General features: G+C 47.9%; 2 protein-coding genes and 3 pseudogenes across 2 annotated transcripts; 3 read left to right on the top strand and 2 right to left on the bottom strand.

Annotated features, from left to right (window-relative positions):
• Positions 1-3,468: 3,468 nt before the first annotated feature.
• LOC128724285 (uncharacterized) lies at positions 3,469-8,546 on the top strand (annotated as a pseudogene).
• A 439-nt stretch (positions 8,547-8,985) lies between these two features.
• Positions 8,986-9,753, bottom strand: LOC128725799 (cytosol aminopeptidase-like). Its single transcript, XM_053819569.1, has one exon. The coding sequence runs from the start codon at positions 9,721-9,723 to the stop codon at positions 9,487-9,489; it is 237 nt and encodes a 78-aa protein (XP_053675544.1). The 5' UTR covers positions 9,724-9,753; the 3' UTR covers positions 8,986-9,486.
• Positions 9,754-10,914: 1,161 nt separating this feature from the next.
• Positions 10,915-12,388, top strand: LOC128727495 (cytosol aminopeptidase-like; annotated as a pseudogene).
• An 81-nt stretch (positions 12,389-12,469) lies between these two features.
• On the bottom strand, positions 12,470-17,623 carry LOC128724284 (uncharacterized; annotated as a pseudogene).
• Positions 17,624-17,775: 152 nt separating this feature from the next.
• LOC128724283 (uncharacterized) lies at positions 17,776-20,314 on the top strand. Its single transcript, XM_053818014.1, is given in 4 exon segments — positions 17,776-17,811; positions 17,862-18,155; positions 18,158-19,119; positions 19,339-20,314. Coding segments are annotated over 4 exon segments (2,268 nt in total).
• The last annotated feature ends 1,418 nt before the right edge of the window (positions 20,315-21,732 follow it).

Below are 21,732 nucleotides of genomic sequence, written 5' to 3'. Positions count from 1 at the left end.
TCTGCCGGGTCGCGCGCTGGAGCATTCGGGTGCGCGCTGCGTTCTTCTTGGATAGTGCTCGTCTGCACTCCTCATCAAACCATTCCTTCATCTGGTTACGTGTTACGCGGCCAATTATTCGCTCGGCCGTGCTGCTGATGGCTTGCTCCACTATTCGTCAGTGGTCGTTGAGTGACATCGCCTCGGTACTGGTGTCCTACGGCAGCGCTTCCCCCAGCGCGATCGCGAAGTCTCTCGCCACATCAGCTTGTTTCAGCCGATCTGTATTGAGCCATGGGGTGTGCTGGGATCGTAGCCTATTGGTTACGCTGAGTTTCTGGCGTAACTTAACCATAACCAGGAAATGGTCTGAGTCGACGTTTGCTCCTCTGTATGTCCGTACGTCGATAATGTCCGAGAAGTGCTTTCCATCAATGAGAACGTCATCAATCTGGAAATATATCTGCTGTGGTGATCTCCAGGTGTAGCTTAATCGAGGTGCATGTTGGAAGAAGGTGCTGCGAATGTTCATGTGCTTGGAGGGGGCGAAGTTTATAAGGCGAAGCCCATTGTCGTTCGTCAGCTGGTGGGCGCTGAAACATCCTATTGTGGGTTTAAATGCCTCCTCCCGTCCGACCTGAGCGTTGAAGTCACCGATGACAATCTTGACCTCGTGTTGTGGGCAGCGGTCGTACTCCCTCTCCAGCTGCGTATAAAAGTTGTCCTTATCATCATCGGTGCTTCCAAGATGTAGACTGTACACGTTAATAATGCTCAGATTGAAGAACCTCCCACGGATCCTCAATCTGCACATCCTTTCATTGATCGGCCACCATCCGATCACTCGCTTCCGCATCTCACCTATTACTAGGAACACCGTACCGAGCTCATGCTTTTCCCCACCACTTTGGAAGATCATACAATCGCTGCGATAGGGGCGCTCTGTAACTCCTTTCCAACGCACCTCCTGAAGTGCTACTACTCCGAAGCCGCGGGTCCTAACCTCGTCCGCAAGAATGCGAGTACTTCCGGGTGCTGTGAGGGATCTGCAGTTCCATAATCCAAGTTTCCAATCATTGATCCTTTTTCATAGCATTGGTCGTTTCCAAAAGTCCCAAATCGAATTTTCATGGTTACCTTTCGTTGCGGTTGTATTGAGGGTGGCTTGTAAGGCCTCTCCCCCAACCCCCTGTCTCGTCGAAGGCCCTCCGCTTCACAGCTGTTTAAAGTCCCGTGTGAAGCCAGGACAAAAGAGAGAACCAGCCGTCCCTGACATGGAGAACAGACGCTGGTATCTCTCTCTCTCTCATTCAATTCATGTTACCGCTCTGTACGTCGTGGACGTATTCGGTAGGTGTAGGGAATGGAGAGCCTATGTTATCTTTCTAGAAGCTTCGGATCCATTCCCGTATCAGTGTAGTATTGCTACTACCCTGCCTACTGAACTACTTTGTAAGACTTTGTAACATCAGTGATATTTTTGTGTGTAATATTAAATTAGCAATGGTTATAGCCCCAATCGATACAGTTGAATCGAAGATTATTTCCCTGTTAAACAAGTGATATATTTTTAAATGGATCGATTACAATAGTAAGTTGTAACGATATTTATTCAGTTCTAGGAAATGAGTATGATTTTTGAACCATTGTAGCGAATGCAACTTGTTGGCTCCTCGGTATAACGCTCTTGTTATACAGAGAGGTTTAAAAATCACGGCATATCTTTAACGGAGAAATTAAAAGAGAATTAGCCCGCTCAAGCTCGCTCTTTAAATACTGTCGTTCCCGCGATGGCCGTCGGTTATTGCCGGGTCGTTGTCCTTATTCCAACCTCGTGATTCGCTTTAGTGCTTCGTTTGACAGGACGTCTGCCTGTGCTCCTGTCAACACTGTACTTAATAAAAAGTACATTCACGCGGTCCGTCGGCACGGTTGCGCAGCAAAATCCTCCCTACCGGTATACCTGCTATAGTGGTTTACCTTCGTTGTGCCGACGTCCAAGCGTGCAATGATTACGGCTGGCTTTTCTACCATACCGCTGACGTCTGTACGCTGGAACTGCTCGTCGTTCTTGATCAACCGCGCATACGTAGTGATCTTCTGATCCGCTCGGCTATACACCACGAATGGGACGTATTCGTATAGAATCTCCCACACCAGCAGTACGATCGAGTACACGTTGGCGCCTTTGCTCGGATAGACAAAGGTTGTCTTCGGTACGAGCAACTCTGGAGCGACGTAGAACAACGACGAGAACTCGTCCAGGTACTCTTTGCATACCGGTATGAACCGGCTTGCCCGGCAGTCGTATCCGTTAGTGTCACCAAACGACGGTTGATCATGCTGCTTTGAGGTCATGGAGTTCCGAGACGACGACGTGCTGCCGTAGCGTTGTTCAATCTCACACTGTAACGCATCCGAGACCGCATCAGTGGTCAGCTCGAACGACGTTAGCTTCACGGAGTATGGATAGCGTCTCACTAGGATGCAACTGTTCGAGATGTTCAAGAGGACATAACCACACTCCTGCAGGTAGCCCAAGACAGAAACATTCCGCTGGACAACATTCACGGCGTGCATTAGCAACAGACGCTTATTCATCTTGTGGATGAAATCGAAGATCGTAAAATCGAACAGTTCCATCAGTAATGTGGCTTGTTTGAAAGCCGAATCGTACGACACCGCTATCAGCGAAGCCACCATCGGATGACGCACCTGTGCCAACACCTCCAAGCGCCTCCGACAAGCCTCCTCCGCAAAGTAAGAACTCCGTTCCAACACCGCACCCACGCGATAACGCACTTCATTCGGGAAGCACGTCAACAGGCTAGCACCAGCAATACGCTGGAAGCACTCCCGTAGATTCCGCTCCGTGTAGCGCGCCTGAAAGAAGTCATCCGACGGGTGAATGCACTTGCTCCACTTCTGTAGCGAATCCAGCTTCAGCATTTTGTCCTGTGGGGCGTTCTGCAGCGCGAACTGTGCCAGCTGTGCATCGATCTCTTACTGCCCGCTTACCAGTAGCTGTTCGACGCTCTCCAGTTCAAGCTGATTCACAGTCCGGTGGTCATCGTCAGCGTACTCCTTGAATGTACTACCGTTCCAACAGTCCAGATTCGTAACGATCCGTGTCGATTGGTCTTTCAGCACGCTAATTGCTTCCGTGATGATGCCTTTCGAGTCATCGTGAAACGCAGTCGTTTGCATGAGCTGGAAGTTGTCATTGACCAGCTGCTCACAGATATTTGTCTCCGCCAATGTGTCCTGTTCGGGTGCTGTGAGTTCCTGGGAGGAGTCGCGTTCAGCTCACCCTTCGTTTCAGTCGTGGTGTCCGCGTTGTCACTAATCGGAAGCACGAAATCCCCCAGATCACCGTGCTTGTTCTCGATTGTCTGGTAGGAGAGTGATTTATGCTGCTACTTAGACGCCGGAGATTCAGAATCGGTGGTCAAGCTCAGCTTCAGTGATCCTCGATACGCACGTGATGAGATGACGTACTCATCGTAGATCAAAGAAGAGTTTAGTTCGTACTTCATATAGGGCCCAGTCAGTGGTGAATTCGAATCGCTGTGTTTGTGTTGCTTCGACGGGCACCTACCAAAGTTGACAGCCACGCGGTTTTTCGGCTTGCGACTAGAACAAAACTAAGCTTGCTTTCGAGTCGAAAATCAAGCCGTAGTAACCGTTCGACTCGAGAAATTTACGGGTATAATATTGCGATCTCACTCTATCTACTGTCTACTTTATATTCCCCTGTCAGTCATCAGCATTCATCACCACTGTCACTCTATCTCTAGCTACCCCTCTCATCCACAACAGAAAATTCTCCGTCAAAACTATCGTTTTACTCTTTGCTCTCACTTTCACTCACTGCCTCTTCTATACTTCACCAAAAAGTGAGCTTACTCACCGTCCGGTGCTATTGAGTGTCGCACGGCGTTTACTCTATCTCTTATTTGAACATGCTCTGGACTCTCTGTTTTGAAACGATCAGCTGTGTGAGCTGGTTTTTGGTCTGTCGAGTTACTAAGAAAATCTCAATATTCAGATACATTTTCTACTGACACACAGCGATTCGAATTCACCACTGACTGGGCCCTATATGAAGTACGAGCTAAACTCTTCTTTGATCTACGATGAGTACGTCATCTCATCACGTGCGTTCCGAGGATCACTGAGGCCGAGCTTGACCACCGATTCTGAATCTCCGGCGTCTAAGTAGCAGCATAAATCACTCTCCTACCAGACAATCGAGAACAAGCACGGTGATCTGGGGGATTTCGTGCTTCCGATTAGTGACAACGCGGACACCACGACTGAAACGAAGGGTGAGCTGAACGCGACTCCTCCCAGGAACTCACAGCACCCGAACAGGACACATTGGCGGAGACAAATATCTGTGAGCAGCTGGTCAATGACAACTTCCAGCTCATGCAAACGACTGCGTTTCACGATGACTCGAAAGGCATCATCACGGAAGCAATTAGCGTGCTGAAAGACCAATCGACACGGATCGTTACGAATCTGGACTGTTGGAACGGTAGCACATTCAAAGAGTACGCTGACGATGACCACCGGACTGTGAATCAGCTTGAACTGGAGAGCGTCGAACAGCTACTGGTAAGCGGGCAGTAAGAGATCGATGCACAGCTGGCACAGTTCGCGCTGCAGAATGCCCCACAGGACAAAATGCTGAAGCTGGATTCGCTACAGAAGTGGAGCAAGTGCATTCACCCGTCGGATGACTTCTTTCAGGCGCGCTACACGGAGCGGAATCTACGGGAGTGCTTCCAGCGTATTGCTGGTGCTAGCCTGTTGACGTGCTTCCCGAATGAAGTGCGTTATCGCGTGGGTGCGGTGTTGGAACGGAGTTCTTACTTTGCGGAGGAGGCTTGTCGGAGGCGCTTGGAGGTGTTGGCACAGGTGCGTCATCCGATGGTGGCTTCGCTGATAGCGGTGTCGTACGATTCGGCTTTCAAACAAGCCACATTACTGATGGAACTGTGCGATTTTACGATCTTCGATTTCATCCACAAGATGAATAAGCGTCTATTGCTAATGCACGCCGTGACTGTTGTCCAGCGGAATGTTTCTGCCGTGGGCTACCTGCAGGAGTGTGGTTATGTCCTCTTGAACATCTCGAACAGTTGCATCCTAGTGAGACGCTATCCATACTCCGTGAAGCTAACGTCGTTCGAGCTGACCACTGATGCGGTCTCGGATGCGTTACAGTGTGCGATTGAACAACGCTACGGCAGCACGTCGTCGTCTCGGAACTCCATGACCTCAAAGCAGCATGATCAACCGTCGTTTGGTGACACTAATGGATACGACTGCCGGGCAAGCCGGTTCATACCGGTATGCAAAGAGTACCTGGACGAGTTCTCGTCGTTGTTCTACGTCGCTCCAGAGTTGCTCGTACCGAAGACAACCTTTGTCTATCCGAGCAAAGGCGCCAACGTGTACTCGATCGTACTGCTGGTGTGGGAGATTCTATACGAATACGTCCCATTCGTGGTGTATAGCCGAGCGGATCAGGAGATCACTACGTATGCGCGGTTGATCAAGAACGACGAGCAGTTCCTGCGTAACAAATACCGCAAGTCATCGTTGGAAACCTGGGAGAACCGTTACAGATCACCCGGTGGCCAACCGTCATTTAGTGACATCAATGGTTACGGATACCGGGCAACCCGGTTTCTAACATACTGCGAAAAATACCTGGAGAAGTTCTTGACGTTCTTCTACTTCGCTCCAAAGCTGCTCGTACCGAAGGCAACCTTTGTCTATCCGATCAAAGGCATCGACGTGCACTCGATCGTACTGCTGGTGTGGGAGATCCTACACAAATACGTCCCATTCGTGGTGTATTGCCGAGAGAACCAGAAGTACCACACATTTGTCGATCCACCGTCACCGATGTTCGAGAAGGAACGCATTGAACGCTTCCGGCAGATTTTTTAGGATGGCCCAAGGGATTTGAGTAACCGGAAGATGACCATGGGCAACGTTGTGGACCTGCTGGACTGCTTGCCGACCGAACCGGGTATGGAGATGAACGGCACGTACGACTGGCTGGCGGAGGACTATGAGGAGCGCATAAGTTCGACGGAGGGGCTGCTGACAAACGCCATGAACGACGTTCGGAAGCAAAGTGCACACGTTGAGAAGACGGACAAAATCTACTTCCAGACGGAGGAGTTGGAGCTGATCGTGAACTCGCGATCGTTGGCAGACGTTCCGGTTGAAGATGAAGCCGATTCTCTATTAACTCCAAATCACTTCATTTTAGGAAGTTCGAACGGAAGCAAGCCACCGCCACCGTTCGATGATTCCATCCAAATCACACGTAGGTCTTGGAAAGCAGCACAATGGTTCACGGATATATCCTGGAAGAGATGGGTGAACGAATACCTACCGACGCTGACAAGACGATTCAAGTGGTACCAGCCGACCAAGACGCTTGAAGAGGGGCACTTGGCATTAGTAAGCCAGCCGTAATCATTGCACGCTTGGACGTCGGCACAACGAAGGTAAACCACTAAAGCAGGTATACCGGTGGGGAGGATTTTGCTGCGCAACCGTGCCGACGGACCGCGTGAATGTACTTTTTATTAAGTACAGTGTTGACAGGAGCATAGGCAGACGTCCTGTCAAACGAAGCACTAAAACGAATCACGAGGTTGGAATAAGGACAACGACCCGGGAATAACCGACGGCCATCGCGGGAACGACAGTATTTAAAGAGCGAGCTTGAGCGGGCTAGTTCTCTTTTAATTTCTCCGTTAAAGATAAACCGTGATTTTTAAACCTCTCTGTATAACAAGAGCGTTAGAGAAAATAAATTCTTGCGATTACCGAGGAGCCAACAAGTTGCATTCGCTACAATGATTCCAAACTCATACTCACATTTCGAAGAACTGATTAAATATCGTTACAACTTACTATTGTAATCGATCCATTTGAAAATATATCACTTGTTTGACAGGGAATTAATCTTCGATTCAGCTGTATTGACCGGGACTATAACCATATCTAATTAATTATTACACACAAAAATGTCACTGATACTGCAAAGTCTTACAGTCTTACACTAGCGGTCGCCTACTCGAACTGCTGCGATTGGCTGGTCCTATGCCAAAACGTGGCTAGGTTAGAATTTTATACAAACTGGAACCCACGTATTCTGCGGTTGCTGTCTGTGGACGTGGAAGCGAGTGTCTTGGTTACGATGACGTCGAAAAAGTGGATATTTCTAAGGAAGCTATTCGTATAGCGGCTTCCAGAGTTTGCCAGGAGCTACAAAATCTGGAAACGAGCCGTATCTCTGTAGATGACTTTGGCCATGCTGAATCTGCCATGCTGGCAGCCGAAAGGGCTCACATGGGGCTGTGGGTAAATCAGGATCTGCGCAGCATAGACCATTGCGCATTTGTGCCACAACTTCAGCTGTACTATGAACCAGAGCTCCCGTGCGACTCGAATGGATAGCGAATTGGACTGGCGAAAGCTGAGGCACAAAATCTCGCCCGTCAACTATAAGAAACTCCATCGAACCTCATGACACTGTGGTGCGAACGTGGAGGTCAAAGGACGTGGATAGGCCGAAAATGAGGCGATGACGTCATTTCTAACGTTAGCCAAGGGATCCTGTGAACCTCCAATATTTCTGGAGCCGCTAGCCGAGGCATTGCTGCACTTAAACTCCCCGTGAACATTCGCGCTTTGATTCCACTTTGCGAGAGCATGCTTGGTAGCAACGCCATGAAACCAGGCGACGTTATAACATTCAAAAATGGAAAGAGCATTGGAATAGTGAAAACAAGCATCGAGGCTTCACTCGCGCTGATAGATGCGCTGCTATATGCGAAGCACTTTGGCCCGAATTTCATCGTGGACGTTTCCACCATCTCTAAAGCCACCATGGAATCCTTTGGCAGAGTGTGTTGTGCTGTGTTCACTAACTCAGAGGAGCTTTGGGAACCCATGCAAAACGCCAGCATTCACACCGGTGATCGTGTTTGGCGCCTGGCGCTCTGAGATTATTTTACCCAGCAAATATGCTCAGCCGAGCACGTGGATGTACAGCTGTAAAGCTGCGGCTCTTCTGCGAGAGTTTCGTCCTTGTGGAAAGTGGATGCACATCGATGCGTTAAACGTGATGAAGACGAAAGGTACCGAATACCCGTACTTTCGTAGAGGCGTGACAGGACGACCAACACGCACGCTAATCGAATTTATCGCGCAGAGTGTCGTCCAGTGTGGAGATTGTGGAAGCAGCGGAATCAAGAAGGAAAGTCAACAGATGCGGCAATAAGTTGGCTGTTGTACAAATTATGCTAGGAAGCAAATCAATTTGGTTTTCTCTAAGGATTGACGTGATGTGGAGTCAATCTTTAGAGTAAGCCACATTTATTTGCTTCCTAGCATAATTTCTGGTTTAAACTAGGTTTAAACTTATTACAGCAGTTCAAATGTAGTTACTGCAGTTTGTCTTCGAACGAAACCAAAACAATCACTTGACACAAACTAAACAAAACAAAATGTAGAAAATCCGTTCCATACAAAGTTCTTTACAGTGTTTACAAATTTTCATTTCATGTAAAAAATAAACTATTCACTCACTGTGTAGTACAACCAAAACTACTACCTCTAAGATGTTCGCTATGCGTTCTTGCGTGAAAATGTGTAAGAGTTATGCCTTTCCTATTCGGATGCTGGGATCATGGTTCATCTCACTGCCCATATCAGCATGTGGTGATGTTCGTTATGGACGTTGACCTGTGAACAACCCAGTAATAATTTCCCTGCTCCGTTCTGCAGGTCGCTGTTTGGTTGGTTCTCGTTCCATTGTCTGTTTTTTTGCGCTTCCGGATACACATCAAATGCTACAAAAGACCTGTCGCGATTTTGCTGACAATGAGCTGGTACCACGTCAATCCTTAGAGAAAACGAAATTTATTTGCTTCCTAGCATAATTTGTACAACAGCCAACTTATTGCCGCATCTGTTGACTTTTCTTCTTGATTCCGCTGCTTCCACAATCTCCACACTGGACGACACTCTGCGCGATAAATTCGATTAGCGTGCGTGTTGGTCGTCCTGTCACGCCTCTACGAAAGTACGGGTATTCGGTACCTTTCGTCTTCATCACGTTTAGCGCATCGATGTGCATCAACTTTCCACGAGGACGAAACTCTCGCAGAAGAGCCGCAGCTTTACAGCTGTACATCCACGTGCTCGGCTGAGCATATTTGCTGGGTAAAATAATCTCATGCGAATGTTCACGGGGAGTTTAAGTGCAGCAATGCCTCGGCTAGCGGCTCCAGAAATATTGGAGGTTCACAGGATCCCTTGGCTAACGTTAGAAATGACGTCATCGCCTCATTTTCGGCCTATCCACGTCCTTTAACCTCCACGTTCGCACCAGAGTGTCATGAGGTTCGATGGAGTTTCTTATAGTTGACGGGCGAGATTTTGTGCCTCAGCTTTCGCCAGTCCAATTCGCTATCCATTCGAGTCGCACGGGAGCTCTGGTTCATAGTACAGCTGAAGTTGTGGCACAAATGCCCAATGGTCTATGCTGCGCAGCTCCTGATTTACCCACAGCCCCATGTGAGCACCTTCGGCTGCCGATTCAGCATGGCCAAAGTCATCTACAGAGATACGGCTCGTTTCCAGATTTTGTAGCTCCTGGCAAACTCTGGAAGCCGCTATACGAATAGCTTCCTTAGAAATATCCATTTTTTCGACGTCATCGTAACCAAGACACTCGCTTCCTCGTCCACAGACAGCAACCGCAGAATACGTGGGTTCCAGTTTGTATAAAATTCTAACCTAGCCACGTTTTGGCATAGGACCAGCCAATCGCAGCAGTTCGAGTAGGCAAACGCTAGTGTAAGACTGGAATAAAAAGTTAAGCGTATAAAAACTAACCCGATAATAAAACAGCTTCACAGATTACCTCATTATACTAAGCCGCCGTTGGAGTGAAGACTCCGATGTCCAGCCGATCGTTTTCTTCGGTGTACACACCGAGTATTAAGCCACGACATGCTGAATTCGAGCACTTTTCAGTAATTTTGTCATTATGTTGAAGGTATCGAGATGCCTGCAATGCCAGTGATTTGAGAGATGTACTTAAAATTTGTCTTAATATTGCAAACTACATTTTCAACAATTCTTTAAATTTTTTTTGTTTCAATGCGCGTTACAAAAGTTTCGAATTATTTCGAATTAACTCCGTTCGAAGGCTAAAAAGTAGTTCCTGATTTACTCACAGCCCCATTTGAAAACTATGCTATGTTACTACTTTACTATGCTATGTTCTTCTTCTTCTTTGCGAAATGGGATGTAGCCTTCTATATTTGAATTCTCCAAAGAGTCACTTCTAATATATTCAAAGGTTGACCACTTCTTTATAGGCTCGACTATCTACAGTCATATGCCTTACAGTGAAATACACCGGACACAACCGTCCACTTCGAGAAGCAACGATTGTATGGTAGCTGATGTTTACAAATAAATTTATCGATTTTTCGTCCGTATGAACGGCAACAAAACATTTCCAGTTGTTCTGGCTGTTTGCATGACAAATGGGAAAACCTCATAGTTCCGTTTTCAATGCAGAGTTTAAGTGTGCAAACGATAAAGTTTTCGAACGTGTCGTCTGTTCGCGAGAGTACAAATGATCTTGGATGAATAGGAATAAATTTAAAAAGCCTTTTATATTACATAGCTGAATGTTTTAACCATTAAAAAAATTACCACATCAATATTTTGCAAACTAAAAAGTTGTTCTTTTCTTTTCCAAAGATTTCCTGCTACAGCACCACACATCTCAGTAGACATTGTATGAGAAAAACATCTTAGCAAAATATATAAGTAGTCATTATATGAGAGAAATATTCAGTTGGTTTAGCCTTTCAACAGAGTCAGTCGAAACTTTTTTACGCGCTTTGAAACAAAAAGTTACAAAAATGTCATGCGGAATTTTAAGACAAATGTTAAGGCCACATGTGAAATCGCTTCAGTGCCAGGCATCTCCATACCTTCAACATGATGGCAAAATTACTGGACAATGTTCGAATCCGGCATCTAGTGGCTTAAAACTCGGTGTGTACACCGATGAAAACGATCGGCTGGACATCGGAGTTCTCACTCCAACGGCGGCTTAGTATAATGAGGTAATCTGTGAAGCTGTTTTATTATCGGGTTAGTTTTTATACGCATAACTTTTTATTCCAGTCTTACACTAGCGGTTGCCTACTCGAACTGCTGCGATTGGCTGGTCCTATGCCAAAGCGTGGCTAGGTTAGAATTTTATACAAACTGGAACCCACGTATTCTGCGGTTGCTGTCTGTGGACGAGGAAGCGAGTGTCTTGGTTACGATGACGTCGAAAAAATGGATATTTCTAAGGAAGCTATTCGTATAGCGGCTTCCAGAGTTTGCCAGGAGCTACAAAATCTGGAAACGAGCCGTATCTCTGTAGATGACTTTGGCCATGCTGAATCGGCAGCCGAAGGTGCTCACATGGGGCTGTGGGTAAATCAGGAGCTGCGCAGCATAGAACATTGGGCATTTGTGCCACAACTTCAGCTGTACTATGAACCAGAGCTCCCGTGCGACTCGAATGGATAGCAAATTGGACTGGCGAAAGCTGAGGCACAAAATCTCGCCCGTCAACTATAAGAAACTCCATCGAACCTCATGACACTGTGGTGCGAACGTGGAGGTCAAAGGACGTGGATAGGCCGAAAATGAGGCGATGACGTCATTTCTAACGTTAGCCAAGGGATCCTGTGAACCTCCGATATTTCTGGAGCCGCTAGCCGAGGCATTGCTGCACTTAAACTCCCCGTGAACATTCGCATGAGATTATTTTACCCAGCAAATATGCTCAGCCGAGCACGTGGATGTACAGCTGTAAAGCTGCGGCTCTTCTGCGAGAGTTTCGTCCTTGTGGAAAGTGGATGCACATCGATGCGCTAAACGTGATGAAGACGAAAGGTACCGAATACCCGTACTTTCGTAGAGGCGTGACAGGACGACCAACACGCACGCTAATCGAATTTATCGCGCAGAGTGTCGTCCAGTGTGGAGATTGTGGAAGCAGCGGAATCAAGAAGGAAAGTCAACAGATGCGGCAATAAGTTGGCTGTTGTACAAATTATGCTAGGAAGCAAATCAATTTGGTTTTCTCTAAGGATTGACGTGATGTGGAGTCAATCTTTAGAGTAAGCCACATTTATTTGCTTCCTAGCATAATTTCTGGTTTAAACTAGGTTTAAACTTATTACAGCAGTTCAAATGTAGTTACTGCAGTTTGTCTTCGAACGAAACCAAAACAATCACTTGACACAAACTAAACAAAACAAAATGTAGAAAATCCGTTCCATACAAAGTTCTTTACAGTGTTTACAAATTTTCATTTCTTGTAAAAAATAAACTATTCACTCGCTGTGTAGTACAACCAAAACTACTACCTCTAAGATGTTCGCTATGCGTTCTTGCGTGAAAATGTGTAAGAGTTATGCCTTTCCTATTCGGATGCTGGGATCATGGTTCATCTCACTGCCCATAACAGCATGTGGTGATGTTCGTTATGGACGTTGACCTGTGAACAACCCAGTAATAATTTCCCTGCTCCGTTCTGCAGGTCGCTGTTTGGTTGGTTCTCGTTCCATTGTCTGTTTTTTTGCGATTCCGGATACACATCAAATGCTACAAAAGACCTGTCGCGATTTTGCTGACAATGAGCTGGTACCACGTCAATGCTTAGAGAAAACCAAATTGATTTGCTTCCTAGCATAATTTATACAACAGCCAACTTATTGCCGCATCTGTTTACTTTCCTTCTTGATTCCGCTGCTTCCATAATCTCCACACTGGACAACATTCTGTGCGATAAATTCGATTAGCGTGCGTGTTGGTCGTCCTGTCACGCCTCGACGAAAGTACGGGTATTCGGTACCTTTCGTCTTCATCACGTTTAGCGCATCGATGTGCATCCACTTTCCACAAGGACGAAACTCTCGCAGAAGAGCCGCAGCTTTACAGCTGTTGGCGCCTTCGCCCTGACCCATGTTTTGTACATCCACGTGCTCGGCTGAGCATATTTGCTGGGTAAAATAATCTCAGAGCGCCAGGCGCCAAACACGATCACCGGTGTGAATGCTGGCGTTTTGCATGCGTTCCCAAAGCTCCTCTGAGTTAGTGAACACAGCACAACACACTCTGCCAAAGGATTCCATGGTGGCTTTAGAGATGGTGGAAACGTCCACGATGAACTTCGGGCCAAAGTGCTTCGCGTATAACAGCGCATCTATCAGCGCGAGTGAAGCCTCGATGCTTGTTTTCACTTTTTCTATGCTCTTTCCATTTTTGACTGTCATAACGTCGCCTGGTTTCATGGCGTTGCTACCAAGCATGCTCTCGCAAAGTGGAATCAAAGCGCGAATGTTCACGGGGAGTTTAAGTGCAGCAATGCCTCGGCTAGCGGCTCCAGAAATATCGGAGGTTCACAGGATCCCTTGGCTAACGTTAGAAATGACGTCATCGCCTCATTTTCGGCCTATCCACGTCCTTTGACCTCCACGTTCGCACCAGAGTGTCATGAGGTTCGATGGAGTTTCTTATAGTTGACGGGCGAGATTTTGTGCCTCAGCTTTCGCCAGTCCAATTTGCTATCCATTCGAGTCGCACGGGAGTTCTGGTTCATAGTACAACTGAAGTTGTGGCACAAATGCCCAATGTTCTATGCTGCGCAGCTCCTGATTTACCCACAGCCCCATGTGAGCACCTTCGGCTGCCGATTCAGCATGGCCAAAGTCATCTACAGAGATACGGCTCGTTTCCAGATTTTGTAGCTCCTGGCAAACTCTGGAAGCCGCTATACGAATAGCTTCCTTAGAAATATCCATTTTTTCGACGTCATCGTAACCAAGACACTCGCTTCCTCGTCCACAGACAGCAACCGCAGAATACGTGGGTTCCAGTTTGTATAAAATTCTAACCTAGCCACGCTTTGGCATAGGACCAGCCAATCGCAGCAGTTCGAGTAGGCGACCGCTAGTGTAAGACTGGAATAAAAAGTTAAGCGTATAAAAAATAACCCGATAATAAAACAGCTTCACAGATTATCTCATTGTACTTAGCCGCTGTAGAATACGTGGGTTACAGTTTGTATAAAATTCTAACCCGCCACGCTTTGGCATGGGATCCGCCAATCGAAGCAGTTCGAGTAGGCGACCGCTAGTGTAAGACTGTAAGACTTTGTAATATCAGTGACAGTTTTGTGTGTAATAATTAATTAGATATGGTTATAGTCCCGGTCAATACAGCTGAATCGAAGATTAATTCCCTGTCAAACAAGTGATATATTTTCAAATGGATCGATTACAATAGTAAGTTGTAACGATATTTAATCAGTTCTTGGAAATGTGAGTATGAGTTTGGAATCATTGTAGCGAATGCAACTTGTTGGCTCCTCGGTAACCGCAAGAATTTATTTTCTCTAACGCTCTTGTTATACAGAGAGGTTTAAAAATCACGGTTTATCTTTAACGGAGAAATTAAAAGAGAACTAGCCCGCTCAAGCTCGCTCTTTAAATACTGTCGTTCCCGCGATGGCCGTCGGTTATTGCCGGGTCGTTGTCCTTATTCCAACCTCGTGATTCGTTTTAGTGCTTCGTTTGACAGGACGTCTGCCTATGCTCCTGTCAACACTGTACTTAATAAAAAGTACATTTACGCGGTCCGTCGGCACGGTTACGCAGCAAAATCCTCCCTACCGGTATACCTGCTATAGTGGTTTACCTTCGTTGTGCCGACGTCCAAGCGTGCAATGATTACGGCTGGCTTTTCTACCATACCGCTGACGTCTGTACTGTAACGCGCTGCACTTGGTTGTAGATCGTACGACGCACTTTGACGATCCGTCCCCTAGGCCAGCAGTTTCTCGGGTTGTTTCCATCCGCAATCAATACCAAGTGCCCCGCTTCAAGCGTCTTGGTCGGCTGATACCACCTGGATCGTCTTGTCAGCGTCGGTAGGTATTCGTTCACCCATCTCTTCCAGGATATATCCGTGAACCATTGTGCTGCTTTCCAAGACCTACGTGTGATTGGGATGGAATCATCGAACGGTAGCGGTGGCTTGCTTCCGTTCGAACTTCCTAAAATGAAGTGATTTGGAGTTAATGGGGAATCGGCTTCATCTTCAACCGGAACGTCTGCCAACGATCGCGAGTTCACGATCAGCTCCAACTCCTCCGTCTGGAAGTAGATTTTGTCCGTCTTCTCAACGTGTGCACTTTGCTTCCGAACGTCGTTCATGGCGTTTGTCAGCAGCCCCTCCGTCGAACTTATGCGCTCCTCATAGTCCTCCACCAGCCAGTCGTACGTGCCGTTCATCTCCATACCCGGTTCGGTCGGCAAGCAGTCCAGCAGGTCCACAACGTTGCCCATGGTCATCTTCCGGTTACTCAAATCCCTTGGGCCATCCTCAAAAATCTGCCGGAAGCGTTCAATGCGTTCCTTCTCGAACATCGGTGACGGTGGATCGACAAATGTGTGGTACTTCTGGTTCTCTCGGCAATACACCACGAATGGGACGTATTTGTGTAGGATCTCCCACACCAGCAGTACGATCGAGTGCACGTCGATGCCTTTGATCGGATAGACAAAGGTTGCCTTCGGTACGAGCAGCTTTGGAGCGAAGTAGAAGAACGTCAAGAACTTCTCCAGGTATTCTTCGCAGTATGGTAGAAACCGGGTTGCCCGGTAACCGTAACCATTGATGTCACTAAATGACGGTTGGTCACCGGGTGGTCTGTAACGGTTCTCCCAGGTTTCCAACGATGACTTGCGGTATTTGTTACGCAGGAACTGCTCGTCGTTCTTGATCAACCGCGCATACGTAGTGATCTCCTGATCCGCTCGGCTATACACCACGAATGGGACGTATTCGTATAGAATCTCCCACACCAGCAGTACGATCGAGTACACGTTGGCGCCTTTGCTCGGATAGACAAAGGTTGTCTTCGGTACGAGCAACTCTGGAGCGACGTAGAACAACGACGAGAACTCGTCCAGGTACTCTTTGCATACCGGTATGAACCGGCTTGCCCGGCAGTCGTATCCATTAGTGTCACCAAACGACGGTTGATCATGCTGCTTTGAGGTCATGGAGCTCCGAGACGACGACGTGCTGCCGTAGCGTTGTTCAATCGCACACTGTAACGCATCCGAGACCGCATCAGTGGTCAGCTCGAACGACGTTAGCCGGAGACGGAGTATGGATAGCGTCTCACTAGGATGCAACTGTTCGAGATGTTCAAGAGGACATAACCACACTCCTGCAGGTAGCCCACGGCAGAAACATTCCGCTGGACAACAGTCACGGCGTGCATCAGCAACAGGCGCTTATTCATCTTGTGGATGAAATCGAAGATCGTAAAATCGCACAGTTCCATCAGTAATGTGGCTTGTTTGAAAGCCGAATCGTACGACACCGCTATCAGCGAAGCCACCATCGGATGACGCACCTGTGCCAACACCTCCAAGCGCCTCCGACAAGCCTCCTCCGCAAAGTAAGAACTCCGTTCCAACACCGCACCCACGCGATAACGCACTTCATTCGGGAAGCACGTCAACAGGCTAGCACCAGCAATACGCTGGAAGCACTCCCGTAGATTCCGCTCCGTGTAGTGCGCCTGAAAGAAGTCATCCGACGGGTGAATGCACTTGCTCCACTTCTGTAGCGAATCCAGCTTCAGCATTTTGTCCTGTGGGGCGTTCTGCAGCGCGAACTGTGCCAGCTGTGCATCGATCTCTTACTGCCCGCTTACCAGTAGCTGTTCGACGCTCTCCAGTTCAAGCTGATTCACAGTCCGGTGGTCATCGTCAGCGTACTCCTTGAATGTACTACCGTTCCAACAGTCCAGATTCGTAACGATCCGTGTCGATTGGTCTTTCAGCACGCTAATTGCTTCCGTGATGATGCCTTTCGAGTCATCGTGAAACGCAGTCGTTTGCATGAGCTGGAAGTTGTCATTGACCAGCTGCTCACAGATATTTGTCTCCGCCAATGTGTCCTGTTCGGGTGCTGTGAGTTCCTGGGAGGAGTCGCGTTCAGCTCACCCTTCGTTTCAGTCGTGGTGTCCGCGTTGTCACTAATCGGAAGCACGAAATCCCCCAGATCACCGTGCTTGTTCTCGATTGTCTGGTAGGAGAGTGATTTATGCTGCTACTTAGACGCCGGAGATTCAGAATCGGTGGTCAAGCTCAGCTTCAGTGATCCTCGATACGCACGTGATGAGATGACGTACTCATCGTAGATCAAAGAAGAGTTTAGTTCGTACTTCATATAGGGCCCAGTCAGTGGTGAATTCGAATCGCTGTGTTTGTGTTGCTTCGACGGGCACCTACCAAAGTTGACAGCCACGCGGTTTTTCGGCTTGCGACTAGAACAAAACTAAGCTTGCTTTCGAGTCGAAAATCAAGCCGTAGTAACCGTTCGACTCGAGAAATTTACGGGTATAATATTGCGATCTCACTCTATCTACTGTCTACTTTATATTCCCCTGTCAGTCATCAGCATTCATCACCACTGTCACTCTATCTCTAGCTACCCCTCTCATCCACAACAGAAAATTCTCCGTCAAAACTATCGTTTTACTCTTTGCTCTCACTTTCACTCACTGCCTCTTCTATACTTCACCAAAAAGTGAGCTTACTCACCGTCCGGTGCTATTGAGTGTCGCACGGCGTTTACTCTATCTCTTATTTGAACATGCTCTGGACTCTCTGTTTTGAAACGATCAGCTGTGTGAGCTGGTTTTTGGTCTGTCGAGTTACTAAGAAAATCTCAATATTCAGATACATTTTCTACTGACACACAGCGATTCGAATTCACCACTGACTGGGCCCTATATGAAGTACGAGCTAAACTCTTCTTTGATCTACGATGAGTACGTCATCTCATCACGTGCGTTCCGAGGATCACTGAGGCCGAGCTTGACCACCGATTCTGAATCTCCGGCGTCTAAGTAGCAGCATAAATCACTCTCCTACCAGACAATCGAGAACAAGCACGGTGATCTGGGGGATTTCGTGCTTCCGATTAGTGACAACGCGGACACCACGACTGAAACGAAGGGTGAGCTGAACGCGACTCCTCCCAGGAACTCACAGCACCCGAACAGGACACATTGGCGGAGACAAATATCTGTGAGCAGCTGGTCAATGACAACTTCCAGCTCATGCAAACGACTGCGTTTCACGATGACTCGAAAGGCATCATCACGGAAGCAATTAGCGTGCTGAAAGACCAATCGACACGGATCGTTACGAATCTGGACTGTTGGAACGGTAGCACATTCAAAGAGTACGCTGACGATGACCACCGGACTGTGAATCAGCTTGAACTGGAGAGCGTCGAACAGCTACTGGTAAGCGGGCAGTAAGAGATCGATGCACAGCTGGCACAGTTCGCGCTGCAGAATGCCCCACAGGACAAAATGCTGAAGCTGGATTCGCTACAGAAGTGGAGCAAGTGCATTCACCCGTCGGATGACTTCTTTCAGGCGCGCTACACGGAGCGGAATCTACGGGAGTGCTTCCAGCGTATTGCTGGTGCTAGCCTGTTGACGTGCTTCCCGAATGAAGTGCGTTATCGCGTGGGTGCGGTGTTGGAACGGAGTTCTTACTTTGCGGAGGAGGCTTGTCGGAGGCGCTTGGAGGTGTTGGCACAGGTGCGTCATCCGATGGTGGCTTCGCTGATAGCGGTGTCGTACGATTCGGCTTTCAAACAAGCCACATTACTGATGGAACTGTGCGATTTTACGATCTTCGATTTCATCCACAAGATGAATAAGCGTCTGTTGCTAATGCACGCCGTGACTGTTGTCCAGCGGAATGTTTCTGCCGTGGGCTACCTGCAGGAGTGTGGTTATGTCCTCTTGAACATCTCGAACAGTTGCATCCTAGTGAGACGCTATCCATACTCCGTGAAGCTAACGTCGTTCGAGCTGACCACTGATGCGGTCTCGGATGCGTTACAGTGTGAGATTGAACAACGCTACGGCAGCACGTCGTCGTCTCGGAACTCCATGACCTCAAAGCAGCATGATCAACCGTCGTTTGGTGACACTAATGGATACGACTGCCGGGCAAGCCGGTTCATACCGGTATGCAAAGAGTACCTGGACGAGTTCTCGTCGTTGTTCTACGTCGCTCCAGAGTTGCTCGTACCGAAGACAACCTTTGTCTATCCGAGCAAAGGCGCCAACGTGTACTCGATCGTACTGCTGGTGTGGGAGATTCTATACGAATACGTCCCATTCGTGGTGTATAGCCGAGCGGATCAGGAGATCTCTACGTATGCGCGGTTGATCAAGAACGACGAGCAGTTCCTGCGTAACAAATACCGCAAGTCATCGTTGGAAACCTGGGAGAACCGTTACAGAGCACCCGGTGGCCAACCGTCATTTAGTGACATCAATGGATACGGTTACCGGGCAACCCGGTTTCTACCATACTGCGAAGAATACCTGGAGAAGTTCTTGACGTTCTTCTACTTCGCTCCAAAGCTGCTCGTACCGAAGGCAACCTTTGTCTATCCGATCAAAGGCATCGACGTGCACTCGATCGTACTGCTGGTGTGGGAGATCCTACACAAATACGTCCCATTCGTGGTGTATTGTCGAGTGAACCAGAAGTACCACACATTTGTCGATCCACCGTCACCGATGTTCGAGAAGGAACGCATTGAACGCTTCCGGCAGATTTTTGAGGATGGCCCAAGGGATTTGAGTAACCGGAAGATGACCATGGGCAACGTTGTGGACCTGCTGGACTGCTTGCCGACCGAACCGGGTATGGAGATGAACGGCACGTACGACTGGCTGGCGGAGGACTATGAGGAGCGCATAAGTTCGACGGAGGGGCTGCTGACAAACGCCATGAACGACGTTCGGAAGCAAAGTACACACGTTGAGAAGACGGACAAAATCTACTTCCAGACGGAGGAGTTGGAGCTGATCGTGAACTCGCGATCGTTGGCAGACGTTCCGGTTGAAGATGAAGCCGATTCCCCATTAACTCCAAATCACTTCATTTTAGGAAGTTCGAACGGAAGCAAGCCACCGCCACCGTTCGATGATTCCATCCAAATCACACGTAGGTCTTGGAAAGCAGCACAATGGTTCACGGATATATCCTGGAAGAGATGGGTGAACGAATACCTACCGACGCTGACAAGACGATTCAAGTGGTACCAGCCGACCAAGACGCTTGAAGAGGGGCACTTGGCATTAGTAAGCCAGCCGTAATCATTGCACGCTTGGACGTCGGCACAACGAAGGCAAACCACTATAGCAGGTATACCGGTAGGGAGGATTTTGCTGCGCAACCGTGCCGACGGACCGCGTGAATGTACTTTTTATTAAGTACAGTGTTGACAGGAGCATAGGCAGACGTCCTGTCAAACGAAGCACTAAAGCGAATCACGAGGTTGGAATAAGGACAACGACCCGGCAATAACCGACGGCCATCGCGGGAACGACAGTATTTAAAGAGCGAGCTTGAGCGGGCTAGTTCTCTTTTAATTTCTCCGTTAAAGATAAACCGTGATTTTTAAACCTCTCTGTATAACAAGAGCGTTAGAGAAAATAAATTCTTGCGATTACCGAGGAGCCAACAAGTTGCATTCGCTACAATGATTCCAAACTCATACTCACATTTCGAAGAACTGATTAAATATCGTTACAACTTACTATTGTAATCGATCCATTTGAAAATATATCACTTGTTTGACAGGGAATTAATCTTCGATTCAGCTGTATTGACCGGGACTATAACCATATCTAATTAATTATTACACACAAAAATGTCACTGATACTGCAAAGTCTTACAGTCTTACACTAGCGGTCGCCTACTCGAACTGCTGCGATTGGCTGGTCCTATGCCAAAACGTGGCTAGGTTAGAATTTTATACAAACTGGAACCCACGTATTCTGCGGTTGCTGTCTGTGGACGTGGAAGCGAGTGTCTTGGTTACGATGACGTCGAAAAAGTGGATATTTCTAAGGAAGCTATTCGTATAGCGGCTTCCAGAGTTTGCCAGGAGCTACAAAATCTGGAAACGAGCCGTATCTCTGTAGATGACTTTGGCCATGCTGAATCTGCCATGCTGGCAGCCGAAAGGGCTCACATGGGGCTGTGGGTAAATCAGGATCTGCGCAGCATAGACCATTGCGCATTTGTGCCACAACTTCAGCTGTACTATGAACCAGAGCTCCCGTGCGACTCGAATGGATAGCGAATTGGACTGGCGAAAGCTGAGGCACAAAATCTCGCCCGTCAACTATAAGAAACTCCATCGAACCTCATGACACTGTGGTGCGAACGTGGAGGTCAAAGGACGTGGATAGGCCGAAAATAAGGCGATGACGTCATTTCTAACGTTAGCCAAGGGATCCTGTGAACCTCCAATATTTCTGGAGCCGCTAGCCGAGGCATTGCTGCACTTAAACTCCCCGTGAACATTCGCGCTTTGATTCCACTTTGCGAGAGCATGCTTGGTAGCAACGCCATGAAACCAGGCGACGTTATAACATTCAAAAATGGAAAGAGCATTGGAATAGTGAAAACAAGCATCGAGGCTTCACTCGCGCTGATAGATGCGCTGCTATATGCGAAGCACTTTGGCCCGAATTTCATCGTGGACGTTTCCACCATCTCTAAAGC

The sequence above is a fragment of the Anopheles nili genome, chromosome 3 (genome assembly GCF_943737925.1).
Source record: "Anopheles nili chromosome 3, idAnoNiliSN_F5_01, whole genome shotgun sequence".
NCBI classification, from domain to species: Eukaryota; Metazoa; Arthropoda; class Insecta; order Diptera; family Culicidae; genus Anopheles; species Anopheles nili.
Note: the sequence above shows the minus strand (reverse complement) of the source record. Positions and strands in the feature narration are given on the sequence as shown.